The following is a 17,316-nucleotide window of genomic DNA, read 5'->3' on the forward strand; positions in this document are numbered from 1 at the left end:
GTTGGAGCGCTTGGTGATTGGGCGGCGCATTTCCCCTCGCCGTCGCTAATTGGCTGGCGGAGAGGTCGTCTGCCTGAGGCGGTTCGAAAGAAGCGGGAAGTGGTGACTGAACGGGGCGGCTGCGGCGGCTCCGATCGCTGGTCCCTGTCACCGGCCCCGGCCCGCGGCTGTAGGGCGGGAGGAGCGGCCCTGGTCTTTCGGCGAACGGCGCGGAAGGTAGGGGCTGCGCTGGGCCTCCTGTGGGAACCGCCTTCCCCTCAGCTGCGGGCGCGGCCTTCCCGCCGCCAGCGAGGCCCGTCTCCCCGGCGCCGGCATTTCTCGCTCCGTGCCGTACCGCTGTACGGCCGCCGCCATGTCGGTCGATCCCATGGCCTACGAGGCGCAGTTCTTTGGCTTCACTCCCCAGACGTGCATACTGCGTGTCTACATCGCCTTCCAGGACTATCTCTTTGAAACCATGCTGCTGGTGGAGAGCGTCATGCTGAAGAAGCTGAACGAGTTTCCCGGCTGCAAAATCAGCCCCTTCGAACTCCGGAAAAGCACGGAGAAATTCCTCCTCTTCATGAAGGAGCGCTTTGATAAACTCTTCAGTACAATGGAAGAAATGCTTCTGCAGCTGGTGTTAAACATCCCTAAGAACACACTCCTGCCCGAGGACAAGGTCCACGAGCAGTATCCCTACAGCAAAGAACAGTTCCAGGTCCTTCAGGATGAGGTCCACCAGCTGCAGGAGCAGTACAGGGCTGAGGTGGCCGCTGGGCAGGCCCTGCATGCAGAACTGGAAGAACAAAAGGTTGTTCAGGCTGAGCTTGAGAAGATTTTGCAGTGGTTTGATGGGCTGGAGAATACCTGTAGGAAGTATGGCATCAGCAGCTTCAAAGAAAGCTTTACTTTCTTGGCACAGAACTCTAAGAAACTGCAAGACATACTGAATGATGTTGAAAAGAAAAGCAAGAAAATAAAAAAAGTATGATCAGTTGTTGTAATGAAAATTCTGAAAAGGCAACAAAAATAATTTAGACTGTTTGCTTAAAATAATAAGGGCTTATCTTTCCAGAAGCATCTGCCCTAATGGCTTACTTCTCTAATCCTGTCAAGATCTAGACTAAAAGCTGTTGAATTGTGTCAGTTTGTGTCTGTTTAACATCCCCCTACGGCACCAGGGGGAGAAAAAACACCTGTAAAATGTAACTCTGAAACTGGTGATTGGAAGCAAATTTTGGGTTGGATAACCTGGCTGTAAGGGTACCTTCCTGACCTTAGGAATGTTAATTTTGAACTCAATGTAGCATTTGTTTATTTTAAGGATTATTAGAAAAAAAAAACGAATGTCTTAAGTAAGATTTGTAAGAATGTGTGAGTTTCCAGCCTGAAACCAGCTCAGGTAACATGAGTCGGTGTTTTTGTCAGTGAGGATACTGGGATTTTGCACCAGTTTGCCGAAGGAGCGGTGTGGCGCAGGCAGTGTCTCGTTAAGGTGCCTGTTCACTCTGCTTTAACATCTGACAACCGGGATGCACGTAGAGATGAGTAAGACTGATGCTGTTGTCAGGGCTCTGAAGAGAAAGGGATCTGTTAACATCAATACTGAATTTAAGCCCAGTTTTTGGAATTTTAGGGTTATTTACCACTCCATGTATGTTTGCAAAGAGGTAGCTTGTGTTTTCTTTAAGCAGGGACAGCATGCTGCTCTGTAGGCCAAAGATCTTGAAGCCACTGGAGTGAATGAGCAATCTGATCATTTTGTCCTGTGTTAGCTTATGTTGCTTTATAGATCTAGGTGATTTTATTTTTGTTGTGCAGTGTCCTTCTACTAAATAGCAAAGTTCATTTTATGCATGTTTAACCAGATTTTCCTGTAAAAATGTTGTGAAGACTGACTGATGTGCTTGAGTTCTTTGAAGTCACTTAAATAACCTTATTTTATCTGTACTTGATTCAAAATACATTACGGTCTGTGTGCATCTGTCCATTTGCCTCAGCAGCTTTTGAATCTCCTGTACAGGCGTATCATGAAGTATCAATACTAATTTCTGCTTTGCTAGTGTAGGTGTTTGAAAGGTATTAAACTTGTGAATAATTTAGAAGGTATTATAATAATAAAATGTGTTAAAAGCATAAAATACACTTGGCAATTCTTTCTTCCCTGGTGCTTGAAGACTTACACAGAATCAGCTTGGCAAACCCAGGATCTTCCACTATATATTGCCTTGATGTGCACCTGGAAACCCATGAGACTCGGTGGCCACTTGAAATCCTTGCAGAGGAAATTTAATTTCTGATGTTGAGCTCTAGACTTCTTTAGTGACTGTTAGAGGCTAGAGTTCAGAGGAGGAAAAAATAGGGAATCGGGTAAAAAATTAACTTGCTTGTTTAGAAAACAACTTAGTAACTTAAAAGTCACCGAGAATTATCGAGTGTCTCCTCAGATAAACCAGTTGGTTTACCTTTTACCCTTAATTTGTAGGAGACATTTTTCTTAGGCATTATGTGCCATGAGAGAGACGACACACATGTTTGCAGAAAGCTGGATCAGGACGTACTGAGTTTGTACACCCATACAGGGTATTTTCCTTCAAAAATTAATTATTTTCACTCATTTGTGCTCAAAGCTTTGCACTTTCTCCTCTCCTGACTGACAGCTTGCACAATGCCAAGGTCTTCTCCAGTATAGTCTTCCCAGCTGGAGTGGTGGGTGAGCAGGGGGTCATGGATTTGCCTGGACACCACGACATGTGTGATTTCAGTGTCTCGTGCTACTGAGGCAAAATCCCCTGTATCGTTAAGTAGGTAAATATGTCACATAAGTAAATTTGATCTGAAACATTCAGCCCTCCTGGTGCGGATATCTAACAGACCTGCTCAGGGAGCACCGGGCTCGGGCAGGGCTGTGCCCGCACCGGCCTCACGGCCTCCTGCTCCCAAAAATGGTGTCCTGTCACCAGCGCTCCTAACATTTGAGCGATCATAATGAAATATTTTAAAAGAACGGTTAACCTCACACTCTCGGGCAACGTTATTGCATCTGGTGAAGGCCACAGGGTTTTTTTGTCAGCTTCACCTGCTGCTGCAGAGGCTCGTCCTTCAGCTGCTGGTTCTGACAGTGCCAGAGGGACATTCCCAGCCCTGAATTGTGCTCAGGTGTCCGTGGGGCCCCTTGGGGTGCAGATGCTGGTGAGCAGCTCTGCACCCCCCACCTCCATCCCCAGTGGCCTCTCTGTCCATCCTCACCCCGCTCTCCATGGGCTCCCAACCCTCGCAGAGGCTGATTCAGTGCGTTGGAGCAGTGATGGCCGTGACACATGTCCCTTCGGTGACAGCGGTGCAGTACAAGGATGGCAGAGACAGGATGGCACCAAACTGCTGCAGGAGCGGGACCTGGGACCGGCCCTTAAAGAAACTTCCATTGGTTGATTTTAATCCTCGTTTTCTCTACACAATTGCGTGGAGCTGGAAGATTCAAAGAGACCCAGGCTGGGAGCCAGGTACTCCACAAGACCCAACGTAAAAAACAGAACCAGCTGTTGTAATGCATTACCAAGAGCCTTTTGCAGGGGGCAAACAGCCCCACTGTCACCAGTAAACACCCCAGCAGCAGAGCTGAGACTAGGGGGAACAAAGCCACCAGTTTTCTTACCAGGATAACACGCGTTCCTGGTCCGGGGATACGCAGGAGACCCGAGGCTCGCTGGGGCTGGGGGGTCTTCAGGGTGAGGGAAGGCTTCAAAACCCACTGCAGCTACCGGTACGGTCAGGTTTTCAGCAAAACTCACCTCAGGGAACAGAAAAAGCTCGCTGGCTGCGAGGACCTGCAGTCAGATTGGCAGCCCCTGCGCAGGGAGGAGGGGGTCGGGTACAGCGAGGAAGGAGCCAGTACCGTGTCCCAGGGGTGGTCATGTCCCCAAAATGCCCTGCAAGTGCCTGGGGGTTCAGTTCCCAATGCAAGGGAAAAAAAAAAAAAAAAGATATAAAATATTTGTTTTGGGCAGCATTCACAGTTGATTTGAGCACTTGGGGCCAGGCGATGCAGCCCTCCTCTAGGTATAGGCTGAATGATGGGGTAATTAGCAGCTGTTAATAAACCCACAGCTGGCAAAATGCCAGCCTGGGGCTGGGGGGGAGGGGTTACCATATGTCTCCTCGTTAAAAGCTTTAATTACAGTCAGGAAACGCTGGTGGCAGCCACATGCTTTAATTGCTTCACCTCAAGGTGGCAGCGGGTCAGTCCCTCCCTCGCTGGCACAGGGCTCAGGGCTGCCGTCCCCATCCCGCAGCGGGGCTGAAGGGACCGATGGGACAGGGAGAAGATGAAAAAAAAACCCTATCATGCCAAAAAAAATCTCTTTTGCAGGGATTTTGGCTGGCCCAGGCTAAGCAAGAGCATCTTCCCTTCCTGAAACAGCCCTGAGAAACCTCCCCTGCCAAAAAAAATTACAGATTGACAGGGAGGGAGGGAGACGGGCGACGTGAGGTCTCCGGGCTGGTGTGCCCGGCAGCTCTCCCCTAATGTTTTTGCACATCACACCCCATAAAATCTGATGGGAGCAAAAGCACCAAGGGCCTGAGTGGGATTTACGGAGAGCTGCCCTGCTGCTGCCTCCCCTGCACCCCAGCCCCTGCGTGAAAATAAATGGGGCACAGAAAATGGGCATTTGGAGCACATTAGCTGCAAAACACTGATTTACTCAAGCGAAGAAACTCGGTCAGGGCTTGGTTGCTGATGGCTCCTGGCTGTGTTTGCTGGACCTCCCTGGAAATGGCCATAGAAAAGAACACAGTAAATGGCTTTTTCCTACTTCGAGAAGAAAAGAAAAAACCTGGAAATGTTTGGCAACAAAGGGATCACTTTCACATACAAGGTCATTTTTTCCCCCTAATTAAACCATAGGAAAAAGGGAGCTTGGCTAAACAGCCTGCGCTGGAGGGGAGCCTCGGAGGCGGCTGTGCAGCTTGGTGTGGAGCAGCACGAATAATAAAGGGTGAAATTCATAACGGGGTTACACTCGGTTGGGGCTGTGTCTTCTGAGGGCTGATGACTCCCCCTTCGCTGGGGACAGGAAAATACACGTCCCTCGCACAGCCCTGCTTGGCTTCGGGTGCTTCCCCTGCTTCTCATCCTGCCCCTCATCCATCCTACCGATGCTGCAGTCAGTTTTCAGTGGCGGTAGTGGCCAAAGTTGGCACAACAAAATGTGGTGTAGCTCCACCTGGGCTGTAACTTTTGCTTTAAAACCACCACCCATTTGTAGCTGGACCATGCCCAAAACCCAGGCAGCACCTGCTTACCAGCACCCAAACCTGCAGCTTGTAAGGACACATGCTGGCATCTAATACCAGACTCAGCAGAAACATCTTCCTGTGTTTTGCTGGAAATCATTGTAGGAAATTTAATTTCAGCCTGAAGAGGAAAAAAAAAATCATAATAAACTAAGCAAACGAAGCAGAAAAATAATGTCAAGGCAAGATTGAACCTTTGGAGCTCATTTCCCTGTATGGATGCTGCCAGGCAGAGATGCCCCAAAACCGGACACTTGGAACCCAATGATCCCACAACAGTGACTCCTCCGCTTAATTATTTTTTGTCCCCTTCCCCCAGCAGCTGTCCTGCCTGGCACCTCACAGCATACCCTCTGCCCAGGCAGCCGTGGCTCCATGCCTGCTTTGGGGGTTTTGTTGCCTCTCATTTCCCCATAGAAAGGAAATTCTCCCACTTTGCTTTGCTTTGCTTATCCCTCCCAGGCTGTTATTACTCCTACTTACACAACTCAGAGTATTATTCCCTCCTGTCACCTTAATTTCTAATAATTAGTATTTGGTATAATGCTACAGCAGAAGTGAGCTCTTAATGAATATTATACTAAGCACTAAATTATAATTTACTGCTCAAGAAATCCATTTGGAAACGCAACCCATTTAGAAGAAAATGAGGAGGGGTGGCTTTCAAGCCATTTACCTGGCTGGATCAAACCCCAGACCGAGTCCCAGTGAAATCCCAACACGACCATAAACCCTGGGAACACTTACTGGCTTGGGACACGTCACTGATGGCATCTCAGGGCTGGATGCGTGACTGTAGCAGCGATGTGCCTTGCCGAGGTGGGACCAGGATGCAGCATCCCCAGGGAACAAGCGACTATGTGACTTCAAACACTGGGGTATCAGTCCACCTGGCACGGGCGTGGGCAATCGCATGAACCCAGCAAAAGTGCCGGCGCATTAGTGATGCTCGATGTGCCCCTTCGCACCCCCAGCTCCTGCCGGTCCCTCTTACCGAGTGGTTTTCCGTCCTTTCCTGGTAGTGGTTGCGGTGGGTCCAGCCCCATTGCTGTGGCACTGGGGCACATCTGAGCGTGTTTTTCTGAGCTTATCACACAAATCACTTCTCCGTTGGCACAAGGCGAAGCGGCACCTTCCTTACCCAGCTGGTGGGGATCGCTGCAGCACGGAGTGACCCGGCACATAAGCAGGGTACAGCTTGTCGGTCACTCATTTGGCGCTGGGGTGCCAGAAACAAGCTAGGAAACACAACTGGGGCAGGGGGGGAAGGAGGATAAAAGTTTACAGTGATGTTCAGTGGCTGCCTGGAGCCCGCAGGAGCTGGTGATGGAGCTCCCCCCGGCTTTTCCAGCAGCGAGTCAGCCTGTGCCCCTTGCAGCCACTGAGCCCCAGCCATCCCTGCTGTGATCCGAGAGAGCCGCAGGCACCCGTTCCCATCGCCAACCCGGAGAGGGCCATTCCCTGAACAAAAAATGCAAAGACTGGACTTCTTAGAAAGAAACATCCCCAGGCAATAAATAAAGCTACGTGGCTTATAAAATGCAAGCCAAACCCCTCTCTGTTTTAATTGGGGCTGCACCTAGGAGTTGGTAATTGCTGTTATCCTTCGTTACAAGTGACAGGGCCACGAAGTGCTTTTTGCTCAGCGTTTGCAAAATAAATAGCAAGGGTTTGGCTTAGTGGGGTTGGCTGGGAAGCACCAGTCATGGCTGCGGTGTGCAGCCAGCTGCTGCGAGCTGGACCTGAAAACGAAGCTGTAACATCCTAACATGAGGCAGGGACGTGCCTTGCCATCCTCCAGCAGCTGTCGGGGGAGAGGGAAGGACTGGCTCAGGCAGTCAGGCAGGGATGTTGCTGATGGGATGAATTTCCCGGCACACGACCACTGGCTATAGCACAAAGTGGGCTCCTGCTTTCTTCGGGGCAGGAGGAAGGGGAAGGTGGGGATTTGCAAAGCTCTGCCCACACTTGGAGACTTTGCTGAAGCATCTAGAAACAATGTTGGTCCAGCAAAACTGAGCTTTCACCCCCAGCACATACCCTCCTGACAACAGCACAGCTCTACCGACAAAACACACCTCGGGATACATTGCCTCCAGGTTTCTTCTTTTTTCTGTGTACTCCTGCTGTCGGGTCAGTTCTGCAGACCTGGACCCAAGACCATCCCTGGCTGGAAAGGGTTTGGTGTCCCTGTTTCTGTCCCCTGACCGCTGATGGCAGAGGGAAAGCGAGGGCAGCGAGGCAGGGGATGCCGTGCTGCCGGCGCTGGGCTGTGCCAGGGACACACCGCCCGGTTGTCCCCTCTGGTCAGGGCACTTGGCTCCTCCTGGGCAGCTCACTGCGGTGCCGGCAACAGGCTGCCAAGGTGTCAGGGGAACCAGCAAAGCCCAGGACATCTCGGTGAGCAGAGAAGACCCTAGAGCTGGGTCACTGCCACTTTGTCCCTCGGGTCCTTTCACATTCATTTATGTGAAAATGGCACTAGCCATTTACATACCCGTGAATGAGCTGCCTGTTTGGGCAGAACACTAATGACAGGTGATGAGACAGACGCCTTCACCTTGTGGTTCATTTTATTTTTCCTCTTCTTTTTTATAAGCATTGTAAGAATGAGATGGGCATGGTGCCTCTGCATGCCCTGGAGCAAGGTCCCCGGAGCACCGTGGGCTCAGCGCCCCAGTCCTGCCCAGCAGCACCAGGCAAGCCCAGGGTTTGCTGAGGTTTCCACAAACCATGCTGAGTTAGCTCTAGGCAATTCCCTCCAAAGCAAATTACATGTTCCTTTGGAACCAAATGCCATTAAGGCAAGACCAACCTCACAGGTTCCGTTACAGCGAGATGTTGTAACCGTTGGTGATGCCGTACCGAAGCGCAATGGGTCGCTGAGTCTCTTTGTCCAGGGAAAAGCCCAACAAGGAAAGGGCAGGGATGAAAGGAGTGGTGGGAACCCTCTAAGCCCCTTCTTTGCTGTAGCTCAAAGCACAGGGAGGGCTCGAACAGCAGAGAGCACACAAGAGCCAGCAACAAGCGCCTCTTGGAACTGCACTTACACCCACTGTCATCTCTGTGGACTTTATTGTCATTTTCTCTTCAGTTCTAGAGTACAAAAGCATGCAAAAAATAAGCCTCTCTATTCATGGTACATATTTACAGTGTAACAGCCACGTGCCATTACAGTACTGAGTGCATATACGTCATGCTTGAATTATAGCAGAGTACATACAGAGTCATATATTTAACATCAAGTATAACGAGAGACTTAAATCCTAACAGAACAGGCCTGTAAATCAAAGACAGCAGCAAAATTACGGCACAGAGGATCCCAATTATATCCTCAAAAGTTGCAATTTACTCTTTCTTGAATTTACACAGTTTTTTTGGAATGCTTTGACTGATGGCTTGTGGTCACTGCCTGGGGCCTGGGTGTCCGCTAGCAGCGACCCTGAGCGTACATGGCTTTGCTTCAGGAAGGAAAGGTGACAGGCAGCAACTAACTCTCAAGATCCTTTCCTTCCCTCGTCCCATGAAAGGCTGCGTTCAGAGCAACAGGGTCATGGGATAATCCAGGTTAATTCAGGCTGGGAGGAACCTGGTCCAAGTATGGCCTGCTGTGGGAGGCTCTGGGCCAGAAAAGAAATCCCTTTCAGTGCTGTGCTCAGCAAACACCACTGAGAGTGTGCCCTGGTAGAGCGAAGTTTGGTACCTAAGCTAAGTTATATACACACACAGAAAACAACAATCTGCCTTCCAGGCTCCAGTAATCCTGCTGGACACTCAAGGTACCCAAGGTGCCCAAGCTCTCAGCAGGACCCCCAGCACTGTCCTTCCTCCTTTGCAAATGTTGTCACACTTAGTGAGATCCCCATCCTCTCGGGGCAGAACGGAGCCTGCCTTTCCCGCTGTCCCCATCCCACACAAAGGTCACATCGCCCATCCCAGAGACGGACCTTCTTTTATTGCAGCAGAACAGAACACCGATACTGAGCACCTAGCAAAACACAGCAGACGTGGGCTCTACGTCTGGAAATCACTGATAAAGCTGTCCAGGACCACCAATGACCCTTTTAGCTCGCTCAGCCAGTCTGCCCAGAGACACCACCAGAGAGACAACAACAGTCCTTGCCGCGTTTGTTCTGAATCTCCTGCACTAGCTGCACCATCAAAGCATCACTTGAAATCATGCCATAGCTTCTCATGTACCCGACTGCGCTGCTCGGTGGAAGAGAGCCCAAAGCACCAGCTAAGGGCTGTTCCTCGCTGCAGCTGGTGGGGGACAAGGGGCTCTGAGCACCAGCAAGGGCAGGTGGGACCCTTAGAGAGAGCCTGGGTCTCCAAGGGGCTGGGACCAAGCCCCTGGGCTGGCAGGACAAATCTCCTGGTTTTCTTGGAGAAGATACAAGAAGGACAGCGCTGAGCCAGAGGGAGCAAAGGAGCTCTCCTGGCCACCCACCACAGAGATGGGGAAAAACCTCCTTCAGCCCCTGCCTCAGGGCTGCCAACGGCTTCAGGACATCGAGCTGTGCTGAAGGAACACAAAATTCCTCCCACCAGCTCCCCTTGCAAGTCTGGCGATAAAGAAGGAATTAAACCCCATCCAGGGAGTCATTTCATGGAGTTGCAATTTGTTTTGCAGGGAACAGCTACGCTGTACCCCCGCCGGGCTCCCTTCGGATGCAGCCATACACAAGACCAGCTTTCCCATGGCCAACCCCTGGCTGCTCCCACCTTCCCTGTTTTATTCCCTGGGAATGTTTTCCAGGGCAGCGTTTGTCAAACCACTCTCCCTAGGACCCCCAAAACAACACAGCTTGGGTTAGCAACACTGCGCTGCAAGGAGCCGGGGCTGTATTTAGCCTCCGTGGGTTTTGCACTCTGTTGCTTGGCTCAGGGGGCAAATTCTGGCACGGAGCAGGGGAGATGGAGACCTGCCAAAGCGGACGGGGCAGGCACAGAATGGGGCACAGTGGCAGGAGCATGCTGGGCTCGCCAGACATGCACTTACCAGGTGTCCCCCCCATGGTGTATCACAGGGGACATGCAAGGAGGAGATACCCAAAGCCACCCCATTTCCCATCTCCAGCCCCCCAGCATCTCTCTGCAGCAGGGAAGGGCAGCAGCCCGTGCTGGTACCCGCGGCAGGCTGCAGCCCCCTGTGCCTGCAAACCTGCAGTGACCTCGGCACGCATCTCCACGTGCGCCTTTGGCTCCGAAACGCAACAATTTCTCAAATCTGCAACCTGCAAGATGCAAAAAGTGAGCCACCACCCGGGCAGGAGATGTTGGCCCCAGATGTGACACAAACAAGAGAGCAACTGATGCCACCGTGACTGGCAAAGGACACGCCTGAGTTACCCACCCTCCGAAGGCTGACAAGCATGTCACAGACATGTGCCACTTGACCTTTCAGAAAGCCCATTTTTTTGCTGAGCAGCTTGCTTCTTGTGTCTCAAGGCACTGAAAAAAATAAAAAAAATATTCACGGCACGGTCGCACTGACTGCTGCAGGTGGTTTAGCTTCTCCTGCGAGAAGAGGCTCCTACATGGATCGGGCTGGAGCGACGGCGCTGCACCCAAAGCTCCCAGGGATTCCTTCTGCCCCTCGCAGCACGGACCCCCGGCCACAGGCTCGCTGCAAATACCCTCTCGGTTCCACACACCTGCTCCAGGGACCTGCTCCCGCTCCGGGGCCACATCACACAACTGCACCACGTCTGCCCACACTGCCGTGTCTGGAGGCTACACCACTGGGAAACGCACGTAGCCCCTACATGGGCACGGCTGGGGAGCTGAGGTATAAACACCGTGAGTGGTGATCTGTGCACGTGTTCACATGCTGCAATGCATCATTAAAACGCTGAAAAGCTCATTTCTTTGCAACGTGTGACATTCACAGTGACACATTCCTGCCCAAAGGGTTAAAGATATCACTGCAGCATCCCTCCGTGCCAGACGGGAGACACTAAACCAGGATTTTTACGTAGCACTACCTCCTGAACTGAACTGAACAAGACAAAGAAATCGACATCCTGGAGACCAAAAGGGTATGCCATGTCCCCAGAAGAGAAATTTCTTTCCGGGCCTCTCGCTCCAGGCCATCCCCAAGCTGGGAAAGCCCACCAAAGCTGACCAGAGCCGAGCCTGCCATCGCACGGGGGGAAAGAGGAGCCCTCCCCACGACAGACCCCGCTGACACACTGCAGAGCATCCCAGTACCTCTTTTTGTGGGATGCTGGTACTCCAGGAATAACAGGGGCAAGCAAGGATTTGGAGGGCAAAAATGCAGGGTATGCAGAGAAGTATCAGTGCGTGCCCATGCCAGCTCAGATTTGCCCTGCCATGCCAGACCCCGTCCCCACGTTCACAAGTATTTAGCCATCCAGCTAAAAAGAATGACTTTCCTCGACAGATAAAAGGACTGGCTTGCCAAAGATGTTTATTTTCAAATAAATACCATCTCTTTAGCCTCTTCCATTCTTCAGAGCAAAACAGAGTTGCTCCCAGTTGCCCTAACGTGCGCGTACATAAAAATTTCATTGCAGTTAAGCAAGATGCGTGTTTTTACAGTCGCCTTACCAAGCCTTTGGATAAATCCGAGCGTTTCTCTTGCTGCTGCTGCACCTTCCTCATTTCATTTCAGGCAAGGTTTCAGGCTGCCATCCGCAATGCAATACAGAGGAGTTTGGGAGGTAAAGGATTGACCCCAGAGGCTGGCGGGCTGGCTGGGGACCAAGGTGTGACACCAGCTCAGCTGTGCAGCCCTGGTCGCTCCCTGGACCTCTGGGAACAGCTCCAGAATTATTTCTTTCAGCCGAAAGGGCAACTGTTTCAAAACCAATTTGGGGATAATCATAAAAAATACCCATTCTCTCCAAAACTGAAATGACATTTCAGCTACCACTACAGAAGCATGACATAACCAGTAAATTATAATTAAATTGGTTGCATTAATTGAGGCTGAGAACAGCCTTCCAGCAGCCTTGCCCCCCTATCTCCCAGCCTCTTGGGCATCATGAGAATAACCACAAACACTGACTGAATTAGCAAATTATTCTTACCATATATTAAAAATACAATAAATATCCCCATGTTTGCAGTCTTAGAGCTCTTTGAGCACGACTCCAGTATTGCTTAGACCTCAGAAGTCCCACGGGGATAAGGACTACAGGTACTGCCTTTTCTCCCAGGGGTAAGGCAACTTCCCGAGACATGCCCTTGACCCAAGGTCACTTCCCCACGCAGGCTGGGCACTCACCCAGCACCACAGCCTTCCTCCCACTGCCAGCAGCCTGTCCTTGCCACAGCCAGCCCGAGCCCCAGCCCCCAGGACACCCGCTGGAGAAGGTCCATTTTTCCACAAACCAGTTTGCTCCCACCACTTCCCTGGGGCTGCTCAGCTCAGCCCCTGGCGTGCAGCAGGACCTGGTGGCAATCCCAGCGCTTTGTCCCCAGCACACACCACTTTGCATCCAGAGACCAACCCCTCCGCAGGCAATGGCTCCTCCTGGCCAGTCCCCCCTCCCACATTTGCAGAGCCCCCCCTGCGCTCTCAGGCTTGCCAAGTCCTCATCACCATCTTCCATCCCTTCCTCTGGGTGCTTACATCTTCATCACAAGGCAGCGGGATGCAAGCGCCAGCCCGCAGGATGCATCATGGCATGCAGCCGGAGCAGAGCCACGGGCCCGCGGAGGATGCTGAGCGCACAGCCATTGCAGCCACACAAATGCAGGCAGGATTTGCCACCCGGCTGCAAGCAATGCAGAGCGCAGGCCCTGAGCAGTAACCTTTACAGGATCCAACACTTTTGCCTGCTTTAAAAATCAAAAGATCCCCTTGATAAAACACACTCGCTGCGATATTATTTCCCCATTTGCCAATATTTACAGGTGAGATGTGGGGCAGAGCTCCGGCTGGTGACTGCTTCTGGTCATACCACCGAGGTGGCTGAAGATGAGCGAGGCGAGGTGGCAGGCTGGGGACAGGCACTGGTACCACTGGTACAGAAACGCTGCAAACCACCCAACGGCTGCAGTGAACAGAACAGCAACACCAGTACACCAGCCGCTACCAACAACCCTCATGCACGTATCCCCCGGCACAAAAAATTAGGGAAAAAAGTCCCGGAAAAAAGTCCCAAACCCTCAGGATTAACCTGAAAAAAGACACTATGATGAAGTAGGAACCAAATTTCGTCGTGTCCTTTATTTAAGTACTATAAAATAAGAGTCCAATCCCATGAGCTTCCCAGGGGCATGCTCAAACCCCCTAAAGCTCAAGGGAAAATGCTAACGGATATTTTGATGGATTGGTATTACTGGTTTTTACTCTGAGTGTAGGAGTGAAATTCCTTATAGTCAACAGCCACTGAAAAAGCTGCCTTTGCCCTTTTAAGTGCAAGTTCTCACCTGTTATCAAACTGTAGAGATGAAGCTTCTAATCCCAAGTTTAGAAGCAAACTATGGATAAAATAGCAGCATCAGCACGTGCATCAAAATGACAGTCTTAAAATAAAATTAAAAATTAAAGCCTTAAAAACCCAAAAGATCAAGTCTTGATCTCATTTGTGTTCTGTCACTTCCCTTAGTCTAAAAACCCTTTACCAACATTTGGCATGCCAGGGAGCTCTCCCAGTTTGGGTCACTTATCAGGAAATTAAAGCTGACGAGCACCAGGTACGTAATTTAAAAGGAGCTGAGAGATGAGTGAGGGGAAGGAAATCATCCTTCAGGAAAATAAACCCCAAAGCTGCTACTTCTTTTCAGCTTTGAGGACAAGGTCCGTGCGCACAGGGCTGGGCGCAGGGGATGGAGGGCAGCCCCAGCCCCTCGGGAAGAGCATGCCTGGCTAGCAGATGCCCTGGGTGCACTAAGCCCTTCCACGCCACAGCACATCCCAGTGCACCAGGTCTCTGTGACCTTCCAAGGCTCATTGCACGTTACTGGGAATATCGAGTGATTCTGTTTGATGACGCTGCCCTGACTAAAGCCACCGACGCTGGCAGGATTTACACTGTGCAAGAACTGAGGGGTAAGAAGAGAAGGGAAAAAAAGAGAAGGAAAGGCATAGAGAGTGACAGCATTTGCTCCAACAGCAAGATTTCATCCTCCTTTAACTGATATCCATAGAAATTCTGCAGGAGCAGGACCATCCATAGAAATTCTGCCATCAGCTCCAACAGGAGCAGGACCGTGTCCCGATATACAGAAGTGCTTTACCCGTGCATTAAATAAAACAGTTACCCTCTGATATAAAACCTGACTCTGATGTAATGATTTTTTTTCCTGATGCTTAAAATAGAGAATGCAAAAAAGCAAAGGAAAAAAAAAGTCTCCAGGGCGACCGACCCGTGAGACGTTTGGTTCCTCGCGTTACAAATAAAACCGCGTTCATCGGCCAAGACACCCAACTACAAAGCCCACACGTGAAGCGCAAGTGGAGAGCAAGGCACACACGGAGGAGCGCACGGACACCTTGCATGAAGAACGCAGCCGCCCACGAGGCCGAGCCAGCCCCCTGCCAGCCATGCTGCCCGAGGGCTCCTCTTTTCCTTATTGCTGCTCTGTTCCTCCTTTCTGGTTTTCTGGGTTGGTCCGTTTTTGGGTTGTGGTGGTTTTTTTTTTTAATTTTTTTTTTTTTATTTGCTTTGCAGGCCCCAGACTTGGTGATGAGGGCAGATGGGTGCTAGACAACACCATGATGGATACAACAGCAGCAGCACGTGAGTGACCAGCCTGCACAGCCAGGCAGCTTCAGGATGTAGCTTCATCTTCACACACGTCGGGCAGCTCCGGGTCCCTGCTGCCTTCTCTGCTCCCTTGTTTTCTACACGAATGACACGAAATAAAGAGATTATAGGCACACAGCAATGCAAGATATAAAGCAGGGGGTGTTTTTTTCCAATGAGCAACCCAGGTCAACAACATCAGTATTAAGAGGGAAGAGCAATGAAGCAGCCTGTCGTGCTGGTACTGCATAAACAGCTCAGCAACATCCCAGCTCGATGCGCTGCAGCATGGGCAGCTTGTACCTGTGCCCTGGCTGGGTCTCCGCACCCTGAAGGCTGAGCTCTGCACTCCCCTCAGTGCCCTTCTCCTGGCTGCAGCAGCATGAGGAGTTACCTGGCTCTTGGAGGGAGTCTTGCAGAGCAGCAGCAACGATTCCAAATTATCTGGTCTGTATTTGGGGAGTTCTGGTTTGCTTTCCTTTAATCTGATTTTTTCTTTTCTTTTTTTAAATATCAGAGTGATGGCTCGATACCATAAACTGCTTCTCCAAAGCCCCGCTGTAAATGGCAGTAAGAATGGAATGGTTCTACCAGAACCCTGTTTTCCCCACATGAGAGCTGTTTGATTTCAGTTTCTATGAGTTTGCTTGGTCCCTAAAACAGCTCAGCACCTGAGAGCAGCAGTCCTTAAAACACACCTTAAAAAACACCTTCAAAAAGCTGAGGTAACTTACTGGCATTGTAGGTACACCGTGATACCTTCAGCCTTTTCCTCCCACTCCTAATTTCTGATGTTTGCTTATGTAGAAGGCTTGAGCTTTGCTGCAGCAGGATGGGACCGAGATGGGATGGGACAGAGATGGGATGGGACAGAGATGGGATGGGACACCCTACCCCTGCCAGCAGGAGGAAGGCTCAGAGCTCCTGAGGGCATCACTCTGAAGCATGACTGGAGACATTGAGGTTGATGGAGCATTTTGCTGTCTCAGGCTGGGCATCTTTGAAGGGCTGTGAGCTGCACCAGCCCGTTTGGCAAAGCCAGCGCCAAGCCCCAGCCGCGCTGGCAGCCACAAGCACAGCAGCATCGCGCTCCGGGGCATCCTTGAGGTGGAACAGCTCCATCCAGGCCAGCCAGCCATAAGGCAGCCCGTGACTGAGATCTGCCCAGGGAAAGCTGTCCCTGCTCCAGGCTGAATGGAGAAAACGTGACACCTCCAGGTGCCACCCATGCACCCGCGGCAGGCAGGCTACTCACACCCAACGCGCTCGTTTCTCCACCACGAAGGCGTGACGGTATCCGCAGGGCGCCAGAGGTGATGCCACCCCGAGCATCTGCATCCCCCGGGGTGTCCAGCCTCGCTCACCCCAACCCGGCCACGGGAGAACCGGTCTGTGTGAGGAAGCCAGCTCGGCAGCGGAGATCAGCGCCGCTGTGTGTGCCTGGAGCACAGAGTGGCCAGGAGCCGGGGCTCTGGGGTTGTTGGCTGGCTGGGAACGACACTGAAATCACACATCCGTGTATACGGATTTTTGAAAAAAACAGACGTTATCAAAAATCACGTTCCCTTCTCTGCTCCAGCAAAGCCCTGTGATAAACCTGACCTTGAACCTGCAGCGTGGACCATTTCCCCGTAGGGGAGGCTGAGGAACAGCCTGTCATCACCCTCTTGAAACGATTTATCACCCCGTGTAGCAGCAGCGGTGTTTTCTGGCACAGCACTGCTCCCTGCCCGGCCAAGCCTGTGCCTGCGGTGCCTTCAGTGCTCCCCCTGCTCCAAGCACCTTCTGCCTCTCCAAACACCTTCTGGCAGAGCAGGAGGGGTGCAACACAAAACAGGGTGACACGATACCCACACAGTGGCAAATAGCAGCTAAACGTGGGTTGCACGTAAGGTGGGAGGTCAGTGCTCTGCAGTCTGCATGGGAGCCGGGGCTTGTGCTGTGAGACCTGCCGCTAGACATGAATTTCCATGAAATAACTCTTTTTAAGACATAAGACTGGATTTCTGTGACATTTTGTAAAGCACAGGTGAGTGAAGCCTAACCTGTGCAACTATCCAGGAGACCATGTTGCTGCTAACCACAGCAGCTGCGGGAAGACCACCACCACTGAGTATCTTACACAGGGTTTTGTGCCCAGCCAGGAACAAGCCTCACAGCACTTCCCTCTGAAACGCAGGCAGCACAGGACAGGGATGGAGTGGGACAACCTACAAAGAGCCAAATCACAGCATATACACACAAACACACCCTGGTAAGTGCTTAGTTCCTCCACTGAGTACCCATTAAGTACCAATAATCTGCCCTCATCTAGGCT

The 17,316-nt window shown here is 51.4% G+C and overlaps 2 protein-coding genes across 4 annotated transcripts in view; one reads left to right on the top strand and one right to left on the bottom strand.

The window, feature by feature from the left end:
* Nucleotides 1-71: 71 nt before the first annotated feature.
* Nucleotides 72-2,123, top strand: MIS12 (MIS12 kinetochore complex component). Its single transcript, XM_056353053.1, has one exon. The coding sequence runs from the start codon at nucleotides 353-355 to the stop codon at nucleotides 971-973; it is 621 nt and encodes a 206-aa protein (XP_056209028.1). The 5' UTR covers nucleotides 72-352; the 3' UTR covers nucleotides 974-2,123.
* A 6,210-nt stretch (nucleotides 2,124-8,333) lies between these two features.
* CAMKK1 (calcium/calmodulin dependent protein kinase kinase 1) overlaps nucleotides 8,334-17,316 on the bottom strand; it is a 107,977-nt gene continuing 98,994 nt past the window's right edge. For all 3 annotated transcript variants that reach the window (XM_056354093.1, XM_056354102.1, XM_056354083.1), the window contains one exon: nucleotides 8,334-15,097. In XM_056354093.1, the coding sequence (XP_056210068.1) occupies nucleotides 15,025-15,097 (73 nt within the window). In that variant the 3' untranslated portion in view covers nucleotides 8,334-15,024. The remainder of the gene's footprint in view (nucleotides 15,098-17,316) is intronic.

The sequence above is a fragment of the Falco biarmicus genome, chromosome 1 (genome assembly GCF_023638135.1).
Source record: "Falco biarmicus isolate bFalBia1 chromosome 1, bFalBia1.pri, whole genome shotgun sequence".
Lineage (NCBI taxonomy): Eukaryota > Metazoa > Chordata > Aves > Falconiformes > Falconidae > Falco > Falco biarmicus.